Source organism: Petaurus breviceps, unplaced genomic scaffold (assembly GCF_028583685.1).
Source record: "Petaurus breviceps papuanus isolate PSGF00001 unplaced genomic scaffold, PetGlider_PUasm1.0 551, whole genome shotgun sequence".
NCBI classification, from domain to species: Eukaryota; Metazoa; Chordata; class Mammalia; order Diprotodontia; family Petauridae; genus Petaurus; species Petaurus breviceps.
In genome coordinates, this window is record NW_027186372.1 from 19,009,047 (window position 1) to 19,037,023 (window position 27,977).

Below are 27,977 nucleotides of genomic sequence, written 5' to 3' on the forward strand. Positions count from 1 at the left end.
ATTTATTTGACAGAAGTTTAGATTAAAATGCACAAGGAGGGAAAAGGAAAACAAAGTTATTGCATAAAAAACATTAAATAATTTTGAATCCCTTAGTTGTAGTCATTAACATTCTGTAACAATCCAATTAAATGGTCTGGTTTGTAGTTTCCATGACATTTGTTATATAGATGTATATAAAGTTTTATATACATATATATATTTTTTTAAGTACTCCAAGTGCCATCCTTCCTAAGGGAAATATAAATGAACTGATATTTCTTACTGGAAAAAAATATACATACATACACACACCTTATACACATCTAAATAAATAAAGGTTTCTTCCCCTCCTGCTATTGTCCCCCCCCAATCAGAATCCTTGTATATAAAGTTTGTTCTTCTATTTCTTTTAGAATCTGAGTTAACATTCATATGTAGAATCCCTAGTGACAAAAGCATCTTTATCTGAGGTTTCAAATACTTATTGGAGACCCAAGGCACTTCTGGCACTGGTTAAACAATCAAAGCAGAACTTCCTAGGAAAAGATATGTATATATTTAGTGACTAACACCTAAAATATCTAAGCAGTTTGAATTGCTTCTCATCTTCTTTGGCTTTCAAGCTTGAAACTAGCCCTAGAAGTTTCTTTAATTCTAACTTCATATAAAAGCACCCACCTGGGCCAAAACGGCCCTACAGCCACTGGAATATTAGGTAAAACTGCCCACACCTTGTTAGCCAACCCTGAGGAAACGAGGGAGCAAATCAACCCTCTGTACTCATGCTTCTCAATGACTTTACCCAAAGATCCCAAAGCGTAGATCTGGAAGAGAAAATGCTTTGCTCCCGATCAATTCTGAATGACCTTCCCCTACTTTCCACTTTCCCCCAAGGAGAAAGCATCTTTAACAAACATCAGAGATGTGATTTTTCCCAGTCAAAAGGGAAAACTGTGGCACTTTATATGAGAACTGCCATGCCATCATTCCAATTTGAACAAAGAATTGGAATGACCATAGTATCCACCACCATCTTTAAATAGCTGGAAAGAATGTCCTCTAATAAGTCACTTCTGTATGGGTAAATCTTTTAAATGGACTTTCTCCTTCATTCTCCTCTTTGGAATGGATATTAGATTAACAAATAATTACTCATTTGGAGATGCATTTGCTGCAAATGTAGGAATCAAAAAGTGTAGTAGGTAAAAATGACTGTCTCCTTATTTTAAAATTCCTCAAAGTCATATAGAGCCTTCATTCAAAATGCTGCAATGAGTAGCAATTCAATCTAAATGTAATCACACAAGATAATAAGTTGAGTATATAATTTTTTCTTTTTGGCTGCAGACAAAAGTGCAATAACAACGTGGCAGATTTTGCTAGGAGAATACATAATACCAATATTTTTTTTAAAGGAAGACTAATCTGATGGAAGGATACAGAAAAATCAAAAGAGGAAAAAGAGAACTGAAGCATGGAAATCAGCTATATAGGCTGCTATTCTACGGTATTGATACTATGAATGGAAAGGGAAATGGAAAGGTTTAAGAAAACTAAAATGGGACTTTATCTCTGGATATGAGGTGTCAAGGTTGATGGAATACTGTACACTTTTCATACAGCTAAAGATAGATGAATTATTAAATTGCTAGCATTATTAAAATCTCAGAAATTTGAGTGTTCCAAAAACCAATAAATTATAAATAGTCCTTAAAGGTTATCTGTGGTGTCTTCTCTTGTGATTCTAGAAATTCCATAGGATCTCAGTAGCATTTTCTGTTACCTAGAAGAATCATTAGCAAATATATTAGCATGCAAAAAGTATGGGTTTATAGTATAACTACTATAATTTGTTTCTCAGTCTTTATAACTAATTAACAAAGTATATTATTCCTAGGGCTTGCTAGAATTTTGTCTATTTTCTAAATCAATGAATCTGTAAAGCATTCTCAATATAATGCAATGTGTTTCCTAAAGAATACTTTCACTGATAAGTATACCAAAAAAAAAATATGGATTTACAATACTGAAAAACCTCACCTTTACTCAGAATAAAAAGGAACTTTTTGAATCTCTCTCCATAGATATGGAATGTGACAACATAAGGAAGTGACCCTCCTGCCCCGCCCCCTTACCTTTGCCTCCCTCTTTTAAGTTTTAGCTTACAAAATAATATTTGTACAATACTTTATAGCGAAGTCATTGTTCTCATCTAAGAAACAATCACTAGTCATTCTTTATGATCTATTTCAGAACGATGCTCTGCACTAAATTCTTTCCCCCCTTCACCAAAGGCCTAAACTTTGAAAAAAATGAATAGAAGTTCATGGAATAATTCTGTCTCTGACAACCAAATTAGGGAGATGGCCAGACAAGGGCAGAGACTTTTGATCCACTTGGGAGCAGTTTCTTCTTTCTCAAAGCCCAATTGGGGAATGATCAAATTAAGTCTTTGACTACTTCATTTAATTAAAATATCAGTTCTCCTTTGATGAAGTGGAGAGAATCCTTGGATGGACCAGTTGAAGAAGGATTAAAAAGATTTTAGGACAATGATTCTATAGGGTGCAAGGCCACTTTAAGTTACTCTTATTCTGAGACTGTTACCTAAACTCTGAACCCAGTCTTAATCTTGATTGTGGCATTTCATTTATTGTTTGAGAATATCATAAATGATAACTCTCCAAAAGCTTGTTAGAGAGTCTTTCAAAGGTAAGGGTAAGTTCTGCCCATTTTGGGACCTTCTTTAAGCAACAATAGTGAGAATGATTTAATTAATAAAATTCTTCCAGGCAGGCTTATGCCCTCCACAAAGAGCATCCTTTTTATTTAGGAGGCACTACTTCTGAGTTAAGTCAAACAAAACTGATCTTTTCTTACCTTCTTTCAAAGGCACTTTGGGAGTAAAGTTTTCTTTACTCTCGTGCTGAAAAGCTTTAGAAGGATCAAACCGCTTGAAACCTTTTGCTTCATTCAACTGTTCCTGAAGCCTGTTCCCAGCTTGTTTTTCCTTAGCCAGCTGAGAACGGAGTTTAGAAACCTCCTAAGAAAGGAAATGTAAACAACCAATAAATTTATTTTGCAATAGAAATGTGCTATAAATGTTACTTGCCAATAATATACAAAGTTTCCAAAGCATTGGTTCTTAATTTGAGACAGAAAGATTCCAACGTGTCTGTGAACTTGGACAGGGAAAAAATTACCTCTTTATTTTCACTAAAATAAATTTTAATGAAAATACAAATTTTCACTCTAGCTGAAATTAACATTCCTTCCTTTAATTATTTAAAAACATTCTGAGAAGGGGTCCAAAAGTTTCACTAGACTGCCAAAGGGTTCCATAGTATATACAAAAAAGTTAAGAACCCCAGTTCTAAAGGATGCATTAAAAACATCTCAAATTATTATTATATTCAAAATATTTAAGACTGATAATAAATTATGAACTACTCTGGGATTGTCTTTTTTTTTTTTTTGCATAGCTGTAACTAAATTAAGACAGATGATTTTCAAGAAGGTCACTTAAAAATTTGGAGTCGGAGGAACTGGGTTTAAGCCTTGGCTCTGCTGACTTAGTAGTAAAGATCATGAGCAAATCATTTACCCTCACTTTAGTTTCCTCAACTATAAAATAAAAAGGAGGAGTGGTGTGGGCAAGATGATCTCCAAGGCCCCTTGCAAGTCTAAATCCTGTGATTCTAAATGGAGTTAATCTCAGAACAGAAATATTTTCCTTACTGTACTTGCCAGTTATCAAATAATTCACATTAAAGCCTTTCATATGCAAATACAAATATTTACGATATTTTACCTAATGTTCCCTCATATAGTTAAAGTTCTTCTATCCTAAAAATATTATGGTAACTTGAAACACTGAACATTTCAGGATATGATCCCTTCATTTGTTTATTTTGCTAATAATGTTTTTCCAATAGAACAAAACAGTTAAAAAGTAAACTGAAATCCAAGTCAAGTGAAGAGAACTTCCTCACTGTGTTCTCACTGTAGTCAGGTCAAAGACCTGGATGGATAAACTATGTCCCAGGGTACTAAAAAACTCTGCTGGTATGATAGCTATACCACTGCTGGTGATTTCTGAGGATTAAGATGAGAGAATGGAAATGGAAAAATATCCCTACTTATAAAATGGAGAAAGCAGATACTTCCATCTATGTGGTGACAAGTTTGAATTCAATTGCTGGTTAAATACCAAAACAGATTATTTAAAATTACTGAGTAATTAGAAGGAGGTGATCACTAACAGTCATTTGGACTAACCTCATTTCCTTTTTGGATAGGATGGCCATCATGGGAAAACTATGAACACACACACACACACACACACACACACACACACACACACACATCTTATAAAATTCAGAGCTGGAAGAGTCCTTAATGATAGGACCCAATTCCTTCATTTTAACGGTGAGGGAATCATTTTAATGATTCTAAGGTTTTCGTGACTTAATAGTAGATGCACAGGTAAAAATTATCAAAGCTGGGATTTAAACACAGGTCTTTCAATTCCATATCCAACATTCTTTCTACTACATCAAATTACCTCTCTTTCAAGTGCAGATACTAAATGCCTTTCTGAAATCCAGTGTCTCACAATGTCCTTGTGAACAAACTGGAAAGATGTAGGTTGAATGATAATACATTTAGGAAGGTATAACACTATCTAACTGGGTGGATCTATCTATTAATAGTTAGATATGAATCAGAAATAAATGCTACATGGACCCTATTCTGTTCTAAATTTTTGCCAGTGACTTGGATAAATGCATGGATAGTATTCTTATCAAATCTGAAAATGACACAACACTATAAGAGGGATAGTTAATAAACTAGATGACAGAATTGGAACATAAAAAGGTTAATAGGCAGGAATTGTAAGCTGAAGCCAACAAGATGAAAGGTCATAGAAATAGATGTAAAATTTCTGCATTTAATTAAAAAAAAAAACCTATGCAAGTAAAGGCTGCAGTGTAATATCAAGAAATAAGTCTCCATGAAAACGACTTATCAATTCTGGTGGACATGATGTTCAATATGTCAGTAGCTTGAGATGACGAACTTACAAATCTAATAAAATCTTGGGCTGAATTAATGGAACCAATGTCTGATGTGAAGACTTATATTTTTTCTATACTGTGATCTGGTCAGACCGGCTATACTTAGAGTACTTTTTCCAGCTTGGGATACCATATTTTAGAAAGGACAGTGAGAAGCTAGAGTGCAGTAAGAAAACGGCAACCAAGATGGGGAAGAAAAAGGAAACCATGCTAAAAAAAAGTTCACGAAATGAACTAGGGATATTTAACCTAGAGAAGAAAAAAAAACTGAAAATGTGAGGGTAATAGAAGTAATAGAAAGGCAACAATAGCAACCTTCAAACATTTAAAGAATTATTACGTGCAAGAAATATTAGAAGTTATTTGTTTGGATCCAGAGAACAAAACTCAAAGCAATGAGTGAGTTACTTTGTAGCAAACTTCCTAATAACCGGAACTGTCAAAAAATGGAATGATCTGCAGAGGTATTTACATATTAGCTACATGACCATAGCAGAATAATGTGAGGTGAGGTAAGGGTTTATGACGAGGGTAAGGGACAGGGCTTATGAAGTTACTTGCAATTCTAACATTCTATGATTCTACTTAAATTTTTGTAATTCTGTCTTCAAAAATTGGGGAATGAATTTGTTAGTCCAACTACGTGGGAGAGTCTTGTTAATCTTGTGAATGAAAACAACAGCAAAAGGTTAAATTTACAAACCAATTTGAGTTGGTTATTTTCTTGCTTTAGTTTCACAACATGTCTAATTTTTTGCTTTTGATTCTGATGCCCCAATAACTTAGCGTATGATTCGCTTAGTTTATTCAGTTCTTCCTGTGTTGTACCACATTCATTCAATAAAACCCTCGTTTCTGTTTCAAATGCATCCAATTGTTCCTAAAAAAAGATTTATAGAGGAAAAAATGAAAAGTCAGAATTTTCAAGTTCACATAAATCAGCTAAACCTTAGAAATTAAAATTTTAACATTTTATTCTAGCCCTTCTTATATCATAATAATACTAAAAATATAAGCATACAGTTATTGAATTCTTATATGTTAAATTTTTTCTATCCTCAGGCTAAAACAAATGCATTTAAATGACAAATAGAAACTAGACCAATTTTTTTAAAGAAAAAAATTAGTAAGGCTATTTAAAAGATTTAAGCATGTATCACATACACTTCTTTTAATAAGAAGTGACACTTGAGAATAGTCATTATATTATGACAGGTATAGAATCTTCTTTGGGAGAGCTTAAGTCATAGCTATAAGTAACTGGCATTAAACATTTCTGAGGCAATAAAAAGTAACTCTTTAAATTTATAGTGAACAAACCTGAAAAGGCTTTGTTTTGTTATAAAGTTCTTCATAAAGGAGACGCCATTTTTTCACTTCTTGTGTTAATTCCATATTCTTTTCTACAGTTTTGCTAAACGAGAGGAAAAAAGGCTAAATTACAATAAGTAACATCGTTCTAATTTGAAAACTAGAAGTGTTGTAAGATATTACCTCGTTTCTTCCATCTCAAGTTGTTTTTTAAAGTCTTCACTTTGTTGCTTGAGTTTGTTCTGTAAATCAGATATCTGTTCTAGAAAAGAAGCTGCTGTTCCTTTTATTTCTTCTTCTTTAAGTGCCAATTCACTCTGCATGTCTAGAAGCATCCTTAGATTTGAGGAGAATATAAAATCAAGTAAATATTCTAGTCCTTCAGTGAAACTGAAAGTTAAATATCCATGATTTTAACTTTCCTCTTAATTACTATAAAAACTGAATGTTAAAATTCATAAAAGCAAAATAAAATATTATAAACCTATCAAATAGCATGTGCAGCAATTCACTGCCTGAACAGATTTAAATCCAATTAAATCTTTCCTAATGCCTCTCTTATGGAAAGAGAGAAAAACATGGATTCTACTATTCTGGTAGAGTTCTGGGTTCATCATGCAAATTACTGAAGTCATCTAACAAGACATGAAGGAGTTACAAACCAAACAGGTGAAGGAAGTGCCACACTGATGATATTATAGCTGTTTTAAAATACTAATGAAATGTAATAGGGCTTACATAAGTATGGTATTTAGCATTTCCTCCCTATGGTAATTAAGTGTGTAGGTGGCCCTACCTTGCATATTCTTCATCTTTTTTACTTTTAGCATGTTGAACCTCCAACATTTGCTGCTGAACAAGATCAACGGTTTTTTCTGCCTCAGAAGCCTTTTTCTGTAGTGATGAATTCTCATACTTAAGATCAGCCATTTCTTCAGTCACTGATCTTTTATGGCTTTACCCCCAAAAGAAAAAAAAAAATGAAGGTAATCCTTTTAACCATTGTACAATGACAAGCTATTATCCTGTCAGACTGCAGACTTCAAAACCTATTTAATGCACATAAGATGAGAAGGATTGTAATACAGTTGAACACTGAGACAATGAAAAATTCAAATATCCTAAAGATAGTAGTAGTTGGGATATCATTCCTACAGTGTTCATCTTTTATCACTATGTTTCCAGTGTAGGTTTTATACAAAGTGTATCAAAATTTGAGGAACCGGGTGGTGGAAAGATACCTTTCAAATTCAGCAATGACTTCTTTAAGACTTTGCAATGCATCATTGTACTTTTCCTGCCACTGAAGAGAGGCCTGATTGTGTGCTTCACTGCATTTCTCAATTTCATCCTGTTTCCTTGGGGGAGGGGAGAAAAAAATAAAAATTATGTTTGTTTTTTTTGCCAAAGAGAGACTCTCAAGAACAATCACTAGGGCTAAATTTTGCAGGAGACTAAGAGTGACTAAAAAGAAATACTTGATTAAAACTGTTTCACTGTAAAAGTTTCTCTGAAACTATTACAAGGTTATTTGATAACAGTAACTTTTCCTAGGGATTGGTATTACTCAAGGACTTGAGAAAAAAAGATAGCTATAAAACAAAGAATGAAAGAGAAAACTTTTACAATTTGCCTTTTGAAAAAAGGTTTCACATGCTTCTTAAAATACTAAGAATGAACAATATCAAAAAAAGAAAAGTTTTTAGGTTTGAAAATATACTTGCTATTGGGCAGCTAGATGGCACAGTGAATAGAGCACTGGCCCTGGAGTCAGGAAGACCAGAGTTCAAATTTGACCTCAGACACTTAACCCAAAAAACTAGCCATATGACCTTGGGCAACTCACTTAACCCAATTACTCTCCAAAAAGCAAAAAAAAAAAGAAGAAAGAAAGAAAATATACTTGTTATTTAACCAAAAATTATTTGTGAAACTAGGCAGAGCTAAAATAAAATTACAGTAGAAGTGCAATTACAACATGTGTTTGAAAAATGTAAGAAAACAAAGACATTAAACAACAGAAATGAGAACTTATCACCTGATTCTACCATCAATTTGATACTTTTAGAACTGGAAGGGACCTTAGAAATCATTTAGTCGGAGTCTCTCATTTTACAAATAAAAAACTTCAGGGCAATTGGATAAAGTGATTTGAGATGCCTGGGCTAGTTAGCAGTAAAGATAGGACTAAAGTCCAGGCATTCCAACTCCCAGGCCTAAGTTCTTTCTATACAAATTATTCAAGAAACCAAATAACCTCAGAAATTGTCTCTTTCTCAAGAAAATCACAGTTAAAATTTGTAAAGCAAAATAACGACATAGACTTAGTGTTTTTTTTACTTTTTAATTTCAACTGAAATAAAACTAAAGAGCCTCACAAACCCTTTGAGCTTTTCCTCTACGAGCTGGAGCTCTCTGGCTCTGGATGTGCTCTCTTGCTCCAGCTGCTTCACCAGCCTTTCAGCCTGCTCGTCCTTTTGCTGCAATTTCTCTAGCTCACTCAGCGCTTCTTTTAATTCTTCTTGAAAAAGATTTTTCTCCTTAATTAGCTCTTCTTGAAACAGACGAAGCTTCTGATTAAGACTAGAAGACAATTCCTAGGACCAAACAACATCATCTCAAGTTATTCTTACACATTATCAAACCGAAACTGGGAGATGCACACGGAGAGAATCAAGCAACATCAACACGAAGCGTAAGGATTAATGGAGCAGTCTTGGAGGACAAGCAAGCGCTTACCTGCTCTTGCTGCAGACGTAAGTCGGTTTCTGTCTGCCTTTGTTCCAGCTTCTCATTTTCTTGTTTTTCTAGAGTTAATCTTTCTTTCAAGCTTAGTATCTCAGCATTGAGATTTTGTTCCCATTCTTTGTCTTGCCTCTCAAGTTCCCCTAAAAAAAGACATTTCTAAAACATTATAACTACATAAAGCATTATATTTGAAGGAATACAGTTTCACATTAATAGTCCATTGATCCCTCTTTCGTTTAAATATATTTATTTTTTTTAACTCCAACTGCTTTAAACACTCTGAATTATCTGACTTGTTTCTACACAAACCACATTATGCATTCATTTAAGTCTTCAGAAACAATTATAGCAAATTTTAATGGTTCAAAACAAAAGGGGGAGAAGTTAAGAAGTCTGAATAATTTAATAATTGAAAAGAAATGCAAGTGTAGGACTAATTAGATTGACAAAATGTTCTGAAAAAAAATTTCCTGGAAAAAATTGCTTAATATTAAGTATAATATTATCATATTATACTTAATATTAAGTAACAATTAAGACAATTTGTCATTATTACACACTGAAATTCTTAACAGGAGGTTTTTATTTAAAAAAAACCTCTTTAAAATACTGAAAGGGGTCCCCCTACAGATATTAATGCCAAGAATAAATTACCAAAGTTAGAAAAAGTTAAATCCAATTAATGATACATTACTATATTACAGTAATATGCTCACAAGGAAATTTTCGACTATTATAACATTTCAGGGCTTGAAAAATGCTGTAATTAATAAATAAAACTAAAAATCTAGTTTTTTACTTATCACCCCACCAGAAAATCAAGATTTATGTTTTTAAGCAGTTTTAATCAATTGCATTCAAGCTATTTATGTCATCACTACCATCAGAAAAGTTATCATTTTTAGAGGTTTATAGATTTTGAAAAAGAGCCTGTAAGACATATTTATTTTACTTCATTAAACATTTGGCTATATGTAGCATTATTTTTTCTTTTCTTTCTGTTTTTTGGGAAAATTTTAAGTAACATTTCTGTGAATAAGTAATTATACCTTTTTGCTTCTCAAGAATCTGACATCTAGTGTTCAGGTCTTGAATGTTTTTAGATAATACATCCACATTTTCATCCAGAGACTGTTTAAGGATCAAAATTTCCTGATTCTTCTGATTCAAAGTCTCTTCCAATTGGACAATATCCAACTTATATTTCTCCACTTGCTCTGATGTATAGCTTCATTAAAACAAATTTAGAATACAAGTTTCATTAGTTATTATATTTCATATTTTTCCAAAAAAAAAACCACTTGAGATGACATTTATATTACCTGACTTCTGTAATATATTCCAAGAGATTTTCAATTTCTAATTTTTCTTCAATTGTTTCTTTTTCTGCAGTAACACTACAAAAAATGGTGGGACATATGCTATTTTAATAGTCTGAATAAAAATTATGGCCAGTGTAAAGTTTTGCTTTAAATTAAAGATTTTCTAAAATTACATAAATTGTCAGGCTATAATCTAAGACCAATGTATAATCTTTTGAACCGTTTAAAGAAAGATACTTTTAGAGGAATTCAGAACTGATGGAGAAAGTTATGCAGAACTGCTATTCATAAGGTCATCAAACATGGCTCACAACAAAATCTAAACCCTCTAGATGGATCTTAACATTAATCAATAGGGCTAAAAAAAGTATTCCAGTGGCAAGTAGTAAGTCTTGTAAATACTGACAACAGTCCCATCAACATGTAGAGAAATTGTGAAAAACAGTCCAATGGAAGGTTTCATTTAAATTAGTTTTTCCCCACTGCTAGACAGGCACATTATCCAGCCATAAGAGACAAGGCCTTTAGATTCTATTTTACCAACTTACAGTTTTTCCTCAAGTTGTGCCAAATTTCCTTGAGAATCATGAAGGTTCTTTTGTGCTGTCTGTAGCTTGATTTCCATCCCTTCTTGTTTATGAACAACATTCTAAACAATAAGATGACAGTTGGTGATAGGAAAAAAGATCTTATGGTCTTAACAGGACAAACCTGAAGACTATACTCACCTTCTTCTTTGCTTCAATCTTATTCTTCAGTTTCATTAACTCTAAGCTTAAATGTCTCAATTTCTTCTGGTTACCATCTTCAGAAAACTAAAAATAATTTAAAATTCAGAAGCATCTTAGGTAAAAATAATTATTAAATATTACCTGGCAGGATCTTGTCCACCTAACTATAGTCAGTGTTGACACTTCTCCAACATACTGCAATAGGGACAGTCAGCTGATGTTGCAAATGTCCGAGCAGTTGATAATACTCCATTCTGACCATATAGACTGTCTCACCCTTTCTTTACTTGGCACATGCACTACTGGACATCCTGATATGTTGCTTAGAGGCTGCTTAAGCAATAGCTGACCCTGTGATATGGACTCTCCCTTTTAAAATTCCAAAGCAGACTTATTTGCCTCCTTAAAACATCATCAGTGGAACTCAAAAACTTGTGGAACTGAATGCTGTAAACTAAAAATCAATAAATTTAAAAGGAAAAAAAAGGTATCCTCCCAAAAAAACTCAATTCAAAATACCCATTTAGGTCTAAACATATATGTAAAAAGCAAAGCTAACCTGAATCAAGGTTTAATGGAGCTTTAGGAAATTCTTAGAATTCTTCTTTGTAGGTATGATAACCCTTTTAGGGTACCTAAAATCCACCCTCTAATTTGGAAATCCTAATATAGAAAATAAGGATTCTAAGACCTGTTTGCAAACTAAAGTGATTTTCTTGTGGATGGCTTTTGCTTGGTTCTAGCTGATTAGAGATTATGTTGTACAAACCTGGGATATAAATATTTTTACAGATAAATACACACTGAAGAGACCTCTAGCCCAAATCTTCACCTTCTTCTATCTATAAGCATTTTCATAAGAGAGGATTTATTGATTCTGTTAACAGTTTTCAAAATTATTAAAACATGAAGAGAGCTTTTCAGAAATCAGTTAAATAAACTCCTTAAATTGCTTTTTGGTATTAAACTTATTTAGTGATTGCACATGATCCTCCTAACTATAATTGTCTATTGAAATCATGAATGGGTAATTCTCCTTATTTTGACACACTGGCCCTTGTGGAATCAGTAGCAGAAGAGGAAAAGAAATCAATCAGTAACTTTTAAAAAAGAGAAGTATTTTTTAAAATTTCACAGTAAGAAGAAGGAATAAGTACTTTAATTAGCAACACACTCAGAAGGAGAAAAGGAGAAAGAAGAAATGTAGCTTTTTGTTGAAGCCTGGTAGAGCAGAAAGGAACTAAAGGTAGAAACCTGGGCTCACCATCCAGCTCTGGCCACTCAGTCGGGTGAAGATGGACTATTCATGTAGGCACTTGGGGCATTAGTTTCCTCATATGTAAAATAAGGAGGCTGAACTTATCACGGTCTCCCTGCTCCTATTTTTAAATTTCCCTTAAGTTTAAAAATGGCCAGGGTGTGAAGGAAGGAAGGTGGCTGACTACCAGGCTACTCCCTACTAGGAAGGTCTCCCAAGGCGAGGAAAGGTACCTGGGACACTGATCAAATAAGACCGATATATCCCAGAATAAAACGACTTGAAGGAAAAATGCATGCATACATTAAGCGAGGAACCATTATGATAGTGAGGTAGTTAGGTGACACAGTGGATAAAGTATGAGACCTTAAGTCTAGACGACTTCAGTTCACATCCTGCCTCAGACACTTATTGGGCTAATCACTTAATGTTGATGTCTCAGTTTCCTCATCTAGAAAATGAAGATAATAATAGCACTTATCTGACAGAGTTGTTGTGAGGACCAAATGAATTAACATATGGAAAACACTTTGTAAACCTTAAAGTGCTATACAAATTAAAATTATTATTATATAATTTATTTATGGACACTTAAGAAATACATAGCTTTACCTATTTAAAAAGGAAAAAAAATTAAGCTATAAATTATAATGCTAAAAATTGGTCATGAAACTCTACATTCTTCATGTGTATTATTTTCAAAGCATATTCCCTACCTAGCAATGTCTTACACATAGTAGCTGCTCAATAAATAACAGATAAATTATGTTTTGATCCTAAATCCTTCCAGTCTTCATAGTTATCTTTATTTAAGTGAGGCGGGAGGTGGCGTTTAGAGGAAGGAACAACTGAATAATGGTCGCCACAATGGGTCTAACAGGTTACAATACATGTGCCAGTGTGACCATAAAAACAAAACAAAACAAAAATATGAACTTTCTAGCATTCATAAAACCCAAATCTTTCAAGGTACATAAATACATTTCTCATTTGTAAAGCATGAATTTTCCTAAGCTAATAAAAATATCCAATAAATTATTTAAAATCTACATTAAAAAAATAAAATAATTAAAAAATAATAAAAAATTAAAAATTATGACTACTACTACAGCAGCTTTTAGACTTGAGTAATCTTAGTAACTAAGATTTTGCAACTAACATTGCTAATATAGACAAAAATAATTTGAACTTAAATGTAAGTCCTAAATACCTTTATTTTTAGTATCTCATTAGTTCTCGTTAATTCAATAAGCTGCTTTTCCAAAGATGCAATATTTGCTGAGAGAGATGTTTTCTCTCTGACTGCTATGTTTAGCTTTGCTTCCATCTTCTCAAACTCTGCTTCCAAATCTTGAAGACGTTTATCCTGTATTCCACGTTCTAGCACTAGGGCACGTATCTAGAATCAAATGAATGAAAAGTAAGTTCCATATATACAAATGTACATAAACTGAATTTCATATACCAATAAAACCTAAATTCTACCTATTTCAATCAACTAGTACTAACTTCTCACACACATATTCTTTTTAGATATATCTTACCTATTGCAAAGGTATTTTCAGCAATTTGAACAAATCAGAATCAATATTTTTCCCCCAATAGGACTTAACAATTTAAAGCAATCTTATGGGAGAATTTATCAGAATTCAAGGTCTCACTTTTGGATGCAATTAAGCAGTTTCAAGACCCACATATTTATGTACATAGACTGTTACAACTGGAAGGGAGCTTAAGAGATAATTTTAAGTAAATACTATCAGAGCAGAAATAACTTCAAAGTCACACAGCTCGTTAGGAGGTCAAATGAAATTGGAACTAAGGTGTTCCAGTGTCTAATTCAGGGTTTTATTTTTTATTATATGACACTACCTTCTCCAATTTTCTTACAAATATTCTTACATATAAGATCATACAGAAAGCTCTTATACTGCTATGCTACTAATATTATAGTTCAACCATAAGCTTTCAAACACCTAACAGCTCACAAAAATACTTCTGAATCAATACATCTCATGAAAATTATTTTCTTTTCCTTTAACTTTAGGACTGTTATTGATGTCAACTTCTTAAATGTAAATGCTATTTTATCAGTAGTCACTGAAACAACAGCTACATCATAAACATTTACTGAATAGTTATTATGGAAAATATATTGTGTTAATAGCTAGAGATACAAAGAAACAAACAACCCTTAAAATCTTATATAATACAGAGACCCTTTGCAATTCTAAACAGTGACAAAGTCCTTCTTGTTAAGGAAAAGACCTTTACCCGATGCTCCATCCCGTATTCTCCAGTAGATTGCCCACTCTATCATCTCCACTCTCTCACTAATCTTCAATCTCTCCATCTATTAGTTGCTTCCCTACTACCTATAAACATGCTCATTTCTCCCCCATCCTCAAAAAGCCCTCACTTGATCCATTCATCCCCACTATTATTTCATATCTCTGCTCTCTTTTGTGGCTAAATTCCTTGCAAAGGTTGTCTACAATAGGTACCTCTACCTCCTTCCCTCTCACTCTCTCCTTAATTATATGTGCCGTTTGGCTTTTGATGTCATAATCCAACTAAAACTGCTCTCTCCAAAGTTACCCATGATGTCTTAACTGCCAAAGCTAATGATCTTTTCCCAGTTTTCATCCTTCTTGACCTCTGCAGATTTTGACATTGTCAGTCACTCTCTTCCTCTTGATATTTTCTTGTAGGTGTTTGTGACATTCTTTCCTTGTTCTCCTCCTACCCATCTGACCACTCTGTCTCAGTTTCCTTTGTTAGATTTTTATCCAATCCTTTGTTTGGTATTCAAGGCCCTTCATAACTTGTTTCTACGCTGTTCTCTCTCCCCCACATCCCACCCCTTTCCAGTCTTCTTCTGGAATGGGAAGGGAAAGAATACAGGAGAGAATCTACGCAATATAAAAAGCAAATTATATCAATAAAAATCTATTTTTCAATAAGCTTTGTTTTACATTTAAAGAACTGAAAGTATATTTTTCTTACCTCTTTCTCCTGCATCTTCAACTTTTTCAGCTCTTTATTATTCCTCTGACATTCTGTCTATCAAAATATCAAAAGATGCCATAAATAGTATAATTTATGAAGGTAAAAGTCTTTGAGAAATTGTCTTTACAGACTTACTTTGTACCTAGAGAACTCATCATGCTCCACCATGATAGAGGTAAACCTGAGTTCTTCAAAGCTGTACCAGCAGAGTTGTGGAAGCATAAGCTTTCTCAAGACTTTGAACAGAATGCCAGTGACAGCCTGGGCCTGCATTCTGAGAAGGAGCACAACAGCTCATCACCAGGAGGCTGGCCTGGTGATGAATTCTTTGGTCACCAGGACCCAGAAAAAAAACCAACAAAACTTCAAAATGACCTTTGGTTCTGTGCTACTTCTTCTTGCCAACCCCCCACCCCCCCAACCCCCACCCCCGCCCCAAAACCCAACAAAACTTCAAAGTGGCCTTTAGTGCTGTGTCCCTTCTCATTTCAGCAGATCCAAGGGCAAAACAGAAGACACTGGGGGCTTGTAAGGGTTATGGGATTTAAAGATCTTCCATGCCCCGTTGGACTTGCTGACGTAGCAGGAAGGGGCGGAGCAAGAGGAAGCGGAAGCCAAGCTAGCGTTCCTTCGGTGGCTGGCGGTGGTGGTGACGGCGGCAGCAGCAGAGGCAGTGGCAGCGCGAAGCCCTTTTTGAGTTAGAACTGCTAAGGACTTTCTGCTAAGGACTCCTGCTGAGGACTGCCAGGGGCCGGAGCTGCTGGGAGCGCTCTTCCAGGACGCTGGGTGGTTGCTGTGAGTGGGGAGAGGAGGACCTTTGCCTGAGGTAGCCTGTTCTGTTTTAAAGGCTTGAAAATGTGGGTGCTTTCTACTTTATCTACCTGTGCCAATGTCATAACTACTCTGATGGCTTTCACTTTCTGGTTTTGGGACTCAGTCTTTTGGTATCTTAATAAATTTTCTAGTTTATTTCCTCATATGGCAAACATGACGTATTTTCTAATGGATAATTATATCAGCATATTTGTAATCTCTATAGGCATTGTGAATATGGCATTGCTGATACAGGGCTGAGGAGCTAAGAATTACACTGTTTGGAGACTCAGTTTAGTAGTTGGTATTCTAAATGTAAGATCTATGTTCAATAATCAGTGAGTAGATATATTATTGGAGGAATGGAATCCTCTCAATTTTGACTTTCTTGCCATAAGTGGAACCAGAAGATACAATTGCAGGTATATAGAAAGATGGTCCACAGATTCACCTTGGATTAGCAAGCTGGTAAAGTTGGTTTCATCAGATGTCCAAACAAAATTTCACATGCATTTGGCTATCTTGCATTTAAGTGCTATGATAAAATATTTACAAAAAGATGACTATGAAAACACATTCAGTTTATGTGGCTACATGTTTTACAAAAACAACTGAAAATTGAGACCATTTGGAATTAATAAGCACATTTTAACAAGATACATCTAACTTTAGCTAGAACAGAACTTATACTGATGGTCTTAAATAGAAAATCATTTTATGAACAAAAAGGCTTTACTACAAAAAAAGAGATACTGGAATAGATTTCTCACTGCTTTCCTAATTTTAATTATGCATTCACAGGCTACTTTAGTCAGTCAATGATATTTTTCATTATTTATTTGGTTTATATCTATCATGTAAAGTTTCTTACCTTTAATCTCAAAGGTTTCAAATTTTTCGCAGTTGTGGATGTAGGTCTATCTTTGTCATTATTAAGACTTTGTTGATTTTCCACAGAAGCTGCCATGAAAATTAAAGTTTAAATATAAATAGATATAATACAGATTTTGCAACAGTGGGGGAATATCTATATCTATATATCTATGTATATATAGTATTTATTCTAGATTTAAAATATAAACACAAAGTAGCAGCCTAATTTAATTTTTTTGATACACAATAAAAATTCAAAAGCATTAGTCAAAATTTTATTTTTTCTTCTTATTTACAGTTCCTAATTGTATCCAGAATAAACCTTTTAGGAATGAAAGTTATGGAAAAGAGTGACTATGAGAAGATAAAATTATTTATCTGCATTCATATGCTTTAATGTTGCTGGTTAGACTACATGCTAGTTTTAGTACTTAATTACATTCATAAAATGTTAAGTACAGAGCAATCTGAGCCTCCATAATTCACTCAATTTTGTACATAAGAATTGCCTATAGCTTCAATGTCTAGCTCTTCAGAAAACCCAGACATCTCTCTAAAATAGAAATAGTTTCCAAATTTTAAAACTTTAGGTTATTATTCAATTAATCAAACAGTTATTAAGTGGCTCCACTATGTGCAAGTCACTATCCCAGGTGCTGCAGAAGCAAAAGCAAAAAGGAAACATCCCTTGTTCTCAAAGAGTTTAAATACTACTGGAACAAAAACAACTCCTACACAGATAAGCAAATACAAAGTAACTTCAGAAGAGAAAAAAAAAAACATTAACTGAGAAAGATTGGAAGATATGAAAAAATGCATGAAAAATATGTAACTTTCAAAATATCATTTTGAAAGATATTATTACCCTGACGCCCTCTGAATCGTTGTGATTTCTCAAATGATACAGGTCCTTTTGACATTTCTGAAGTTTTGACATCATAAGCTCCAGGAGATGGTGCACAGCCTAGAAATAACAAAGTCAAACATCTGTGTTTTATTCATTTGTCCTATTTACAGGATAAGATACAGTAAATAAATAGATTAATAGTAGCAAATATGGCATTTATAAAATGAAGCTGGGGGCGGCTAGTTGGCACAGTGAATAAAGCGCTGGCCCTGGAGTTGGGAGGGCCCGAGTTCCTTTCCAGCCTGAGACACTTAACACCCACACAAAAATACTAGCCTTGTAACCTTGGGCAAGTTACTTAACCCCAATTGCCCTCCAAAAGGCTAAATAAATAATGAAATGAAGCTGCTTACTTGTTTCTCTTCATGTAAAAAAAATACTAGCTGTTTGTTGGTACTGAGAAACATAGAGAACTATTTTATTCAAGATTGAGTTCTCTTTGAAATAGAAAATTCTTTATGGAACATAGGGCATTAGAGAATACTTGCTGTGGAACTTCAGATTACTAAAATGTTCTTGTTGCAAAAGACCTATAGCTATCTATTTTAGTTTGTAGCAAATATGCTTACAAGTGAGAGAGCTGGTAGATGAAAACTTAAACCAAAAAAAATGTGACACCAGCAAACTAACATTGTCCTCTGGGGCCCAGGCACCTCTGACGTAAGTACAACTATAAGAAAAATAACACTTCCTTAGACAGATATATTAAGGAAAATTCATTAAATATAAACAAACTAAATACAACATGCATTTTATATTGTAATTTTTTTTCAAACACGGAGGTGATCTTCATTTATTGAGATGACTAGCAAAAGAAATACTCTCCAAGAGTGAGAAAAGGCAGGTTGTGAGAACATCAGAGAATCCTAAGATCTCAGAGTTGGAAGGAACTTCAAAGGTCATACACTATACTGTAAAGCTGAGAAGGAATCATATTTATAATACCTCTGGCAAATGGTCTTCCAGTCTTTACTTAAAGACCTTCAGTGAAGGAGTACCCATTTATAATAATTGTGCCTGAATTCATATAGCAGTTTAGGGTTTGCAATGCTCTTTACATTATTTAATTTTATCTTTACAACAACCCTCTGAGGTTGGTTATTCCCACTTTACAGATGAAGAAACTGAGGCAGAGAAAGGTTAAGTGATTTTCTAGGGTCATGGCTAGTAAGTGGCTGGGTAATCATTTGAAGGACTTCCCTGACTCCAAGCTAAATACCAACTCTAAACACTTTGCCAACTATTTTTTCAAGGCCTACTTCTTGAAACATTCCACTTTGGGCCAGCTTTGACTTTTTTTTCCTCTTTCCTTACAACTGAAATCTATGTCTCAAAATTCCAGACTTGTAAACATAAGAATAAATCAAATCCTTCTCTAGAGTAACCTTTCAGATTCCTATAGACGCAGCAGTGTCACTAGATTTACAAGATCAAAGTGATTTTTAAAGAGACTAACCCAATTCTTAACCAGAGATCCAGTGTTTAAAAATGTTTTTTTATAAAACTGTGCATACCCTTTAAACCAGGCAATACCACTACTATTTCTATATTCCAAAGACATCAAAAAAAGTGAAAAGGACCTATTTGTACAAAGATATTAATAACAGATCTTTTTGTGGTGGCTAAGAATTGGAAATCAAAGAGATTCCCCATCAGTCAGGGAATGGCTAAACAAGCTGTGGTATATGATTGCAATGTAATAGGATTGTGCTATAAGAAATGACAAGCAGTTTGACTTCAGAAAAACCTGGACTTACATGAACTGATGCATAGTGAAGTGAACAGAACTTGTACACAGTAATAGTAATATTGTTCGATGAAGAATTGTGAATGGATTAACTCTTCTCAGCAATACAACGATCCAAGACAATCCCAAAGGACTAATGATGAAGCATACTATTCACCTCCAGAGAAAAAACTGATATTGACTGAATATAGATTGAAGGCTGCCAATTTTTCACTTTCTTTTATTGGAGTCTTCTTGTACAAAATAACGAATATGGAAATGCTTTAACATAACTGCACATGTGTAACCTATATCTGAATGCTTACCATCTCAGCGAGGAGGGAGGGACAGAATTTGGAACTCAAAAAAATTGGGAGGAAAATTGATATTTGTATTTCAATGTTTCCCTTGTAATACTATGTATCTTAATTTGTGTATTTAAAAACATTATTCAGGGAAAGGGTTTCATCAGACTGCCAAAGGATGCATATGCACACACACACACACACACACACACACACACACACACACACACACACGCGAGCGCGCTGCGTTAAGAATTGCTGGCCACACATGAATAAACTGAAACTGAGAGGTGGAAAATGACCGAGAGACACAAGAAGGGTAGAGTCAACTTTAAAAGCCAAGCCTCACAACCTACGCTCCAGTTCATTGGAAGCCAAGCATAAATCTCTGCTTGTTCTCTCTCAATAAGCTCCTGCCAAGCAGTATAAACACAGAACTAAGTCAGGGCCTCAGGATGCCCGTTTTACCACCCACTTCCCTGCGCTCCCTCCACACGCTCAGATTCTGATAAAGGAAGGCTTCTGATCTGGGTCTTGAGGAAAGGGGAAACACCCCTGGCCTCTGACTCCAAATAAGTCACTGCAAGCTTCACCACTAGAAGACTTCTCAGGTCCTCCTCCATACGCACCCGAAGGGTCATTGAAGCGCTTAAGCGGGGCCTTAGGGAAGGACATGTCAGCCGCCAGGTACACCAGAGATCCCAACAACCGCAGCCCTTTCACTTGAATTCGAAAAGCTCAGCACGGTGCCCTCCCTTCTCAAGAGGAGCCAATTGGAACATCGCTCCTTCTACTGCACCAATCCTCGCAGGAAGCGTTTCGAAGCATGCGCGAAGACCTCTCCGGCCAACCAATTAGGTGGGCAAGCACGCAAGTTTCGATGTTTGAGGAACTCAGCCAATAGGAGGACTGGTAATCGTCATTTCCGGAATGGACTCCGACGCTAAGTGCGCGGATGGAGTGTGCGCAAGCGCATTTCAAGCGATGATTTTGATCGTTAATTTCAACTTAATATCTGAAAACATAATTAATTTCTCCTGACTTTCCCATCTCTCAGCCTTCCCCTTTCCTAATATTTCTCTTATTTGTTCATTTTATGCAAATTTCTCTCCTAGATCTTTTCAGAATATTAGCTCTTTCACTTCCAGTTCTGCCAGTTACCAAGATGGTCACCACGGTGGAAAAAAAAAAACCCACAACTGGTTTCCGCCCTAACTTCACTGAGGTGTGCGCGTGCGCCATGACCTTTTTGCGCCTGCGCCCAGGAGCCTAGGCTAGCAGCAAGAGAAGGTCCCTGGGGTCTGAGGGAAGCATGTCTGCCCCGTTTGAGGAGCGCAGTGGGGTGGTGCCTTGTGGGACGCCCTGGGGCCAGTGGTACCAGACCCTGGAGGAGGTGTTTATTGAGGTCCAGGTGCCCCCAGGCACTCGTGCTCAAGAGATCCAGTGCGGCCTGCAGAGCCGGCATGTGGAGCTGGCCGTGCGGGGCCAGGAGATCCTGAAGGTAGGGGCGGCCCTTGGTCCTGATCGTGGGTCCCCGGCCTTGAGGGACCGACCCCTGGTGGTGGAGCCGTTCCCCGGGACCCCGAGTAAGACTGCACTCCCCTTGCCTTACAGGCTTACGGGCAGAGATTTCTCCCTTGGTCGTTTCCCAAGGAAACTTTCAGGAGCCCTTTTATGATTATCGCTCCGCATGCTGAAGGGTGACTTAACTTGTCAGAGAGGGGGCTTAGGCCCGGGGAAGAGCATCCGCCAGACCTTGTCCGTACTCCCCGACCCACGGCTGTGCGATGCCCAGAGTTACCATGGGAACGTTTACATGCCTGGGGGGAATCCTGCGGATTCCTCCCGTCTTTGTTCTCGAAAACTCCCGAGACGAGCGTGGCGATAGGAGTGGAGAAGATCGGTTCTGAGAAAACGTGCCCCCTTAGGGCAGCTGTGGAGGGAATGTCACGGGAATCTAGGCCAGCCCTCAGGCTTTTTACGGTGAGAAAGCTGAGGCCGAGAAAGTCGGTCCCCTTCCTTGTCCCAAGTCATACAGGTATCATAATAGGATCATGGATTTAGAGCTGGAAGGGACTTAGAAGTCATTTAATCTAATTCTCTTATTTTACGGAGAAAGGAACTAAGGTCAGGTGACTTGCCCAAAGTAACATAGGCAGTAAATGGGAGAACCGGGATTCAAACCTAGGGCCTCTGACACCAACCAGATCCAATGCTCTTTCTGCTGTGCTGTGCTAAGTACTTTAAATAATAAACTGTAGTACACGCAATTTTCAAAATTATTTCTTTACACCGTTTCAGAAATACCTACATATGTATCGAATACTCATGTACTATTTGTTGAATACTCAGTGGCAGGCGGCTTTTTTTTTTTTTAATCATCCACCTCCCTTCCAATAACTAAGGATGTCTTCCTGGGTCCTTCATATAAAAAAATGCATGAATTCAGAAATTCCTGTGACTTACTTCCAGGATCCAGATTACAATGTAATTGGGAAATATTTAACAAAATAAACAAAAATTCAATAAAACATAGATAATGTGTGTATGTGGTTTTCTTAATATATAGCCAGAACCATTTGTTTAGTGAGCTGAAGTTTCTGTTTGAGTTTAATGCTAATTAAATTGATCTAACCCACTCTCTTGGATTCAACTCTCATCCAGATGCAAATGATTAAATCTTTCGGCTGTGCTGTCTGTCTGGTTATGCCCCTAACGTAATCTAATCTTCCCTCCCACCACCTTACTTCTATGAAGGGCACCATCTGAACTTGACTTAGGATCCAACATCTATACATTATATTTCTGCACCTGTTCTTTTATTAATGAGAAAGGCACTTCATGGGACACAAGACAAAGGCCTTTTTTCCCCTGAAAAATAGTACTTTAATTCAATCCATATGATGAAGTTAAATTTCTTCCTGTTCCTGGATGTATAACACAGATTAATGATTATATCTTATCAGAATTTATTCTTTCATTCAGCACCTCATTCTAGGTTTTGTACATACTGGGTATTTAATGTTTATCGAATTGAATTTCCCAAGGTGTCTTTTTTTTTTTTTTAAATGCAAAGGGACCTTGAACACTGCAAAGGGCAATTTATACAAAATAACACTGAATTATAACAGAATTATATGGCAATTTCAGCACTTCATGGATTCACATGGCTTCCTTATTTTAAAAACAGGATATTTTTAGCTTCTTCATAAATGTGTTGTCAGATAAGAAGGCTCTTTCTAACTTTACATTTCTTAAAAAGTTATGTTTTTGATCTAGCAAGTTAAAAAAGGGGGGGTTGGTTGCTTTACTTTTATAAATTTTTAATTTCATATAACAAAACTCCTTACAAATCTCATAACTAGACATATCACTTTAATACCATTCTAATTATAGCTTTCCTAACAGACAACTGTTTATTAGCAAAGTTATTTTAGGAAAAGGAATAGGGAAGCCTGGAGCATCCATTCACTTGTGTCTCAGTGAGAGAGGTTCTCTGGATTGAGTTTAAGTTCCCATATTCATCTCTTGAGGAATATTCAGACACTAGTTTTATAAATTTTAAGATAATAATCTCTTTATAAAGTCTTTATAAACTCTAAAAAGTGTTATAAGCTTATCTCTTTATAAAGCCTTAATAGTTTTATGGCTTTACTCAAGATGTGACCTGAGGTGTCTACCCACCCATCTGCTGAAAAACAGAATGCTTTAGTTTTATAATTAAGTGGAAAACACTTTATTGGTACAGTTTTTCTTGGTTCCATCTACCTTATGTTAAGAATGGTTTTAAAAAACAAGAGTTCAGTCCCTCTGTACCAAGAGTTTAAAACCCTAAATTTTCTTATAGCCTTGTCCCATGTATAGGAATTAAGTAAGCCTCTTAAAAAAAAAAAAAAACCTTATGCTCTAATTGATCTGTGGATATTTTCTTCAGAAAAATCATGATGTATATATTAAATCATGAAAAATTTTTTTTAATTGATTTTATATATTCAGTGAATTGCAACATTTTAGGGCAATCTTGCAAATTTCTCTTTTCAGGGCAAACTGTTTGATTCTACAATAGCTGATGAGGGAACGTGGACATTAGGTAAGGATATTTGCTACATTTGAAAATTCCATTTGGCATACTCTTGGCATATATTATTTTTGGATCAGAGGCCCTCCTTTGCCCCCTCTAAACCATTTTATTTTGTCCTTGCATCTTTAAAAACATAGTAACTGAAGTTTGTTGAAAAAAAAATTTCCCGTGATAACCTGAAGAATTTTGAAAACCAAATCCATTGATATGATAATTTCATAATTTTTAATTTTTCTCGTAGAAGACAGAAAAATGGTCCGCATAGTTCTTACCAAGACAAAGAGAGATGCAGCAAATTGTTGGACCTCTCTCTTAGAAACTGAATATGCAGCTGATCCTTGGGTACAGGACCAAATGCAAAGGAAACTTACCCTGGAGAGATTCCAAAAAGAAGTAAGTCACATGAATTTCTGAATTCTTGTATTCAGAATGTGTTAAATCCACATAACAGCTATTACTGTACACAGTAAGCCTTTATAGAGAGTCTATGTTTTTATTTTATTCACTTTAAAAGTGTTCATTCATATACTACGTCACTCAGTAACTTCTCTTAGGAAGTTCATTTGGTCCAGATATGTCACTCAACCAGATTTTGGTAGCAGTTACTAACCTCAGATCATTCTCTTTCTCCCAGAGTATTATTCCAGGTTATCTTCCAGTTTGGGTCTTTTCTTCCCTCCCATCAAAATCTCTTAACTTTACATTATCCTCAAACCTTGAGTCCCCTGTTCTGTTGTCTTGTCAATGCTCCTTCCTTCCCATAGTCCAGTCTTGGATTATTCTCATCTTCTGCTTCTGCTTGCCTGGTTGCTGAACTCTACTAGAGAAAGCCTTAAAACTGGGCCAGCTGGGTCCATTGCAGATTTGTTGTCTACAAATCCTTTTTCTTCTCTGATCAGATTCTCTTGCATTGCCCACATCAGCAGTTCTAAATCTTCTCTTTTCTTTCAAAGCCATCTACATCATCATCTTTCCCACTCTTCTCAATAAGAAGACTTTGACTCATTTTGTGGGAAAAGTTTAGACCATTCTTATCAAATGTATTCTTATCCACAATTACAGATCTCACATAACCTCAGCATCATCCTCCATCCTTGCAATTGCTGTAGTCTCAGAGAATGAGGTGGGCCTTCTCCTTTCCAGTATAAACATGTACTCTGTCTCTTCCAGTGTCTTCTGGTACTTTGTCCCTTTTTTGCCCTGGCCTGTTCCTTAATTTTCAACTTCTCATTCACTGGCTCCTCAGCTGTCCTGCCTCCTAAGGCTGGGTACTAGACACTGTTCTCTTTATGATCTCTCTTGATGATTTCATTAGTTCTCATAGGTTCAAATATCATTTCTATCCAGGTTACTCCCAAATCTACATATCCAGCCTGCTACACTAGCTGTCTGGTAGACTTCTGCACTTCCTTGTCCTATAGGCAAATCAAATTCAGCATGTCCCAACCAAATTAATTTCTTTTCCCCTTAAACTAATACCTTACAACCTCCCTGTCTGTGTCTGAGGTACCTTTATCATTTAGCCATGCAGCTAAACCTCAGTTATCTTTTACTTTTTACTTGTGCTCATCCCTTCCTGTCTATACAGTTACCAAGTGTTGTCAAACCAGCCCCCCATTTTCCACATGTCCCCTTTATTCCATTCTAAACCATAGCCACACTTTCACATCCTTATTGCAAAGACTTCTTAATTGGTCTTTCATCTTCTAGTCTAATATTCCTTCTCAGATATTCCATCTAGCTGACTGAAAGCACATTTCTGAACATGTCATTCCCCTGCTCAGGAAGCTCCAGTAGCTCCCTGTTCCCTCTGGGATCAAATGCACTTCATTGTTTGGGATTTAAAGGGCTTTATCATCTAATTCCAGATTTACTACACATTACTCCTGTTCACAAACTCTGTGGTCTTGCCAAACTGGTCTGTGTGCTTTGTCGTATGCAATATTCCATTTCTGTTCCCCTCACCTCTCATGCTTCTCCTTTTCTTGAAATTCAGTCTTCTCCCTTTTAGAAATCCTTCCCTTCTTTCAAAGCTCTGTTCAAGTCCTCCCTCCTACATGGTGACTCTCACTATCACCTCCACCTTATGTCCCTTCTCCCAATTATTTCTTGTTTTGTATATATTTTGTATCTATTCTTTACATATATAAGTGTCTGAAGTACATAATAAATGCTTGTTGATCACTTTTATACACAACCAGATCCTTCCCTGTCCTTTAAAAACCTTCACTTGATATTATCATCCTTTAAGGCCGACCTTTATCACCATTCTTTCACAAACTCTCAGGAATATTATCTACACCTTTTCCAGAACTGGTCAACATGGCTTCCATCTCTGTATTCCCAATCCAAAAGTCTTTTAAGTGAGCCCTTTATTACTAAATCCAGTGGCTTTTTCTCAGTTTGCCTTGTGGAGATTCTCTTTCTGGATGTTCTTGACGTTACTTCTTCTTGGTTGTATCAGACTTGTTACTTAAGTCTCCTTTCCAGAACCATCATCCATGGCCCTAACCCCCATACATAAACTCTGGGGATCTGTCCTAAGGCTTTTCTCTCCCCATTTCCTTGGCAATCTACTTAAGCTCCCATGGGTTCAACTGTCATCTCTATCCAGGTAACTACTAAAATCTATGGCCTAGTCTTCATCTCTACCCTACTCAAAAATACTTCAGTGGCTTCCCATTCCCTCTGATAAATAAAAAAAGTATTGTGTTTGGCATTTAAAGTTCTTCCTGTTTTTGCTTCAACCAATCTTTTCAAGCTAATTCCATGTGAGTTTCTCACATGTCCTAAATTCCAACCAAACTTGCTTATTACTGCTGTTATTTGTCTGCATCACTTTTATCTCCTTGCTTCCATGCCATTTCCCCATGCTTGAAAGTCTCCCTTTACTTCCTCCTTAGAATCCCTAAGGGTTCCCTTCAGATTTCAGATAAAAGTACTACACCTCTTCTAAGACTCCTTTTCTACTGCTACCAATGAAGCCACTTGATGTGCATTTTGTATTTAATATCAATATGTTATATCCAGGTAGTAAAATGTGCCTTAGAGCAAGGCTAACTTTTACTTAGCAGTCTCTGGCTCATTCTTCTCTTAAATGTTTTGCATATTGTTGTACATAAACTTTATATAAAGATGTAAATTTAGTAATTTCTTCCCTTCTTTCAGAACCCTGGTTTTGACTTCAGTGGAGCAGAAATTTCAGGAAACTACAGTAAAGGTGGACCAGATTTTTCTAGTCTTGAAAAATAAAAACTGCCATTTTTAACTATGTTCCATGGACCCTAGAAGATGTTGCCAATGTAAAAGGATTGGATTATGTGATTGAAGAAAATTTCATTTGCCTACACAATTGAATGAGAATTGTAAGAAAAAAATTTAAATATGACTTCAAAAAATACATTCAAAATGTAGTTTACATAGAAAACATTCTGAATTTCAGTGGAAACTTTTCTGGAGAAATGGTCTTTTTTTGGACTTATTTTAATCAGCAGGACATTTTAAACAGGTCTTGAACTCTCACTAATTTGTTAAGCAGTGGGCCATAATCATGCAAAGCTTGTGTGCCTTTGGGGGAAGTAAGTTTTTCTTTGGAAAACTGTAATCAGAGTAACTGTCAATAAAGTTTTCTAATTCCAAAAATGAGATAGGTAGGACTAGGTGTTACCCACCAATTTTAGAGTACCAAAGGGAAATGATTCCCCTTGGTTAAAGTCCAACAATGATGGAAAAATAAAAAGTCTGATTCTTAAAACTGCTATAATATTCCTATGAAACAGTTCTATTTCAGTTTCAGATAAGTTAAATGCCTTTTTTTCTTTTCTGGGCATGAG

General features: G+C 35.6%; 2 protein-coding genes across 2 annotated transcripts; one reads left to right on the plus strand and one right to left on the minus strand.

Moving 5' to 3' along the window:
- Positions 1-399: 399 nt before the first annotated feature.
- HMMR (hyaluronan mediated motility receptor) lies at positions 400-20,863 on the minus strand. Its single transcript, XM_069102417.1, has 18 exons — positions 20,693-20,863; positions 17,991-18,089; positions 17,124-17,212; positions 15,437-15,493; positions 13,641-13,829; positions 11,170-11,256; positions 10,990-11,090; positions 10,442-10,516; positions 10,169-10,347; positions 9,111-9,259; positions 8,754-8,968; positions 7,613-7,729; positions 7,168-7,326; positions 6,555-6,707; positions 6,381-6,474; positions 5,764-5,940; positions 2,863-3,025; positions 400-1,765 (listed from the first exon to the last, which is right to left on the minus strand). Exons 1-18 carry the CDS (start codon positions 20,736-20,738, stop codon positions 1,746-1,748), a joined length of 2,169 nt encoding a protein of 722 aa, XP_068958518.1. The 5' UTR covers positions 20,739-20,863; the 3' UTR covers positions 400-1,745.
- Positions 20,864-21,314: 451 nt separating this feature from the next.
- On the plus strand, positions 21,315-27,898 carry NUDCD2 (NudC domain containing 2). The gene is made up of 4 exons (XM_069102423.1): positions 21,315-21,564; positions 24,105-24,153; positions 24,386-24,537; positions 27,313-27,898. Exons 1-4 carry the CDS (start codon positions 21,376-21,378, stop codon positions 27,394-27,396), a joined length of 474 nt encoding a protein of 157 aa, XP_068958524.1. The 5' UTR covers positions 21,315-21,375; the 3' UTR covers positions 27,397-27,898.
- The last annotated feature ends 79 nt before the right edge of the window (positions 27,899-27,977 follow it).

Coding starts and splice junctions, on each gene's coding strand:
- HMMR (XM_069102417.1), bottom strand. CDS start 20,738: ATGTCCTTCCCTAAGGCCCCGCTTAAGCGCTTCAATGACCCTTCGG. Junction 17,213..17,990: donor ACGATTCAGAGGGCGTCAGG/GTAATAATATCT, acceptor TTTTCATGGCAG/CTTCTGTGGAAAATCAACAA. Junction 3,026..5,763: donor AAAATAACCAACTCAAATTG/GTTTGTAAATTT, acceptor TTCCTTTCTTAG/GAGGTTTCTAAACTCCGTTC.
- NUDCD2 (XM_069102423.1), top strand. CDS start 21,376: ATGTCTGCCCCGTTTGAGGAGCGCAGTGGGGTGGTGCCTTGTGGGACG. Junction 21,565..24,104: donor GGGGCCAGGAGATCCTGAAG/GTAGGGGCGGCC, acceptor TTCTCTTTTCAG/GGCAAACTGTTTGATTCTAC. Junction 24,538..27,312: donor TGGAGAGATTCCAAAAAGAA/GTAAGTCACATG, acceptor CCCTTCTTTCAG/AACCCTGGTTTTGACTTCAG.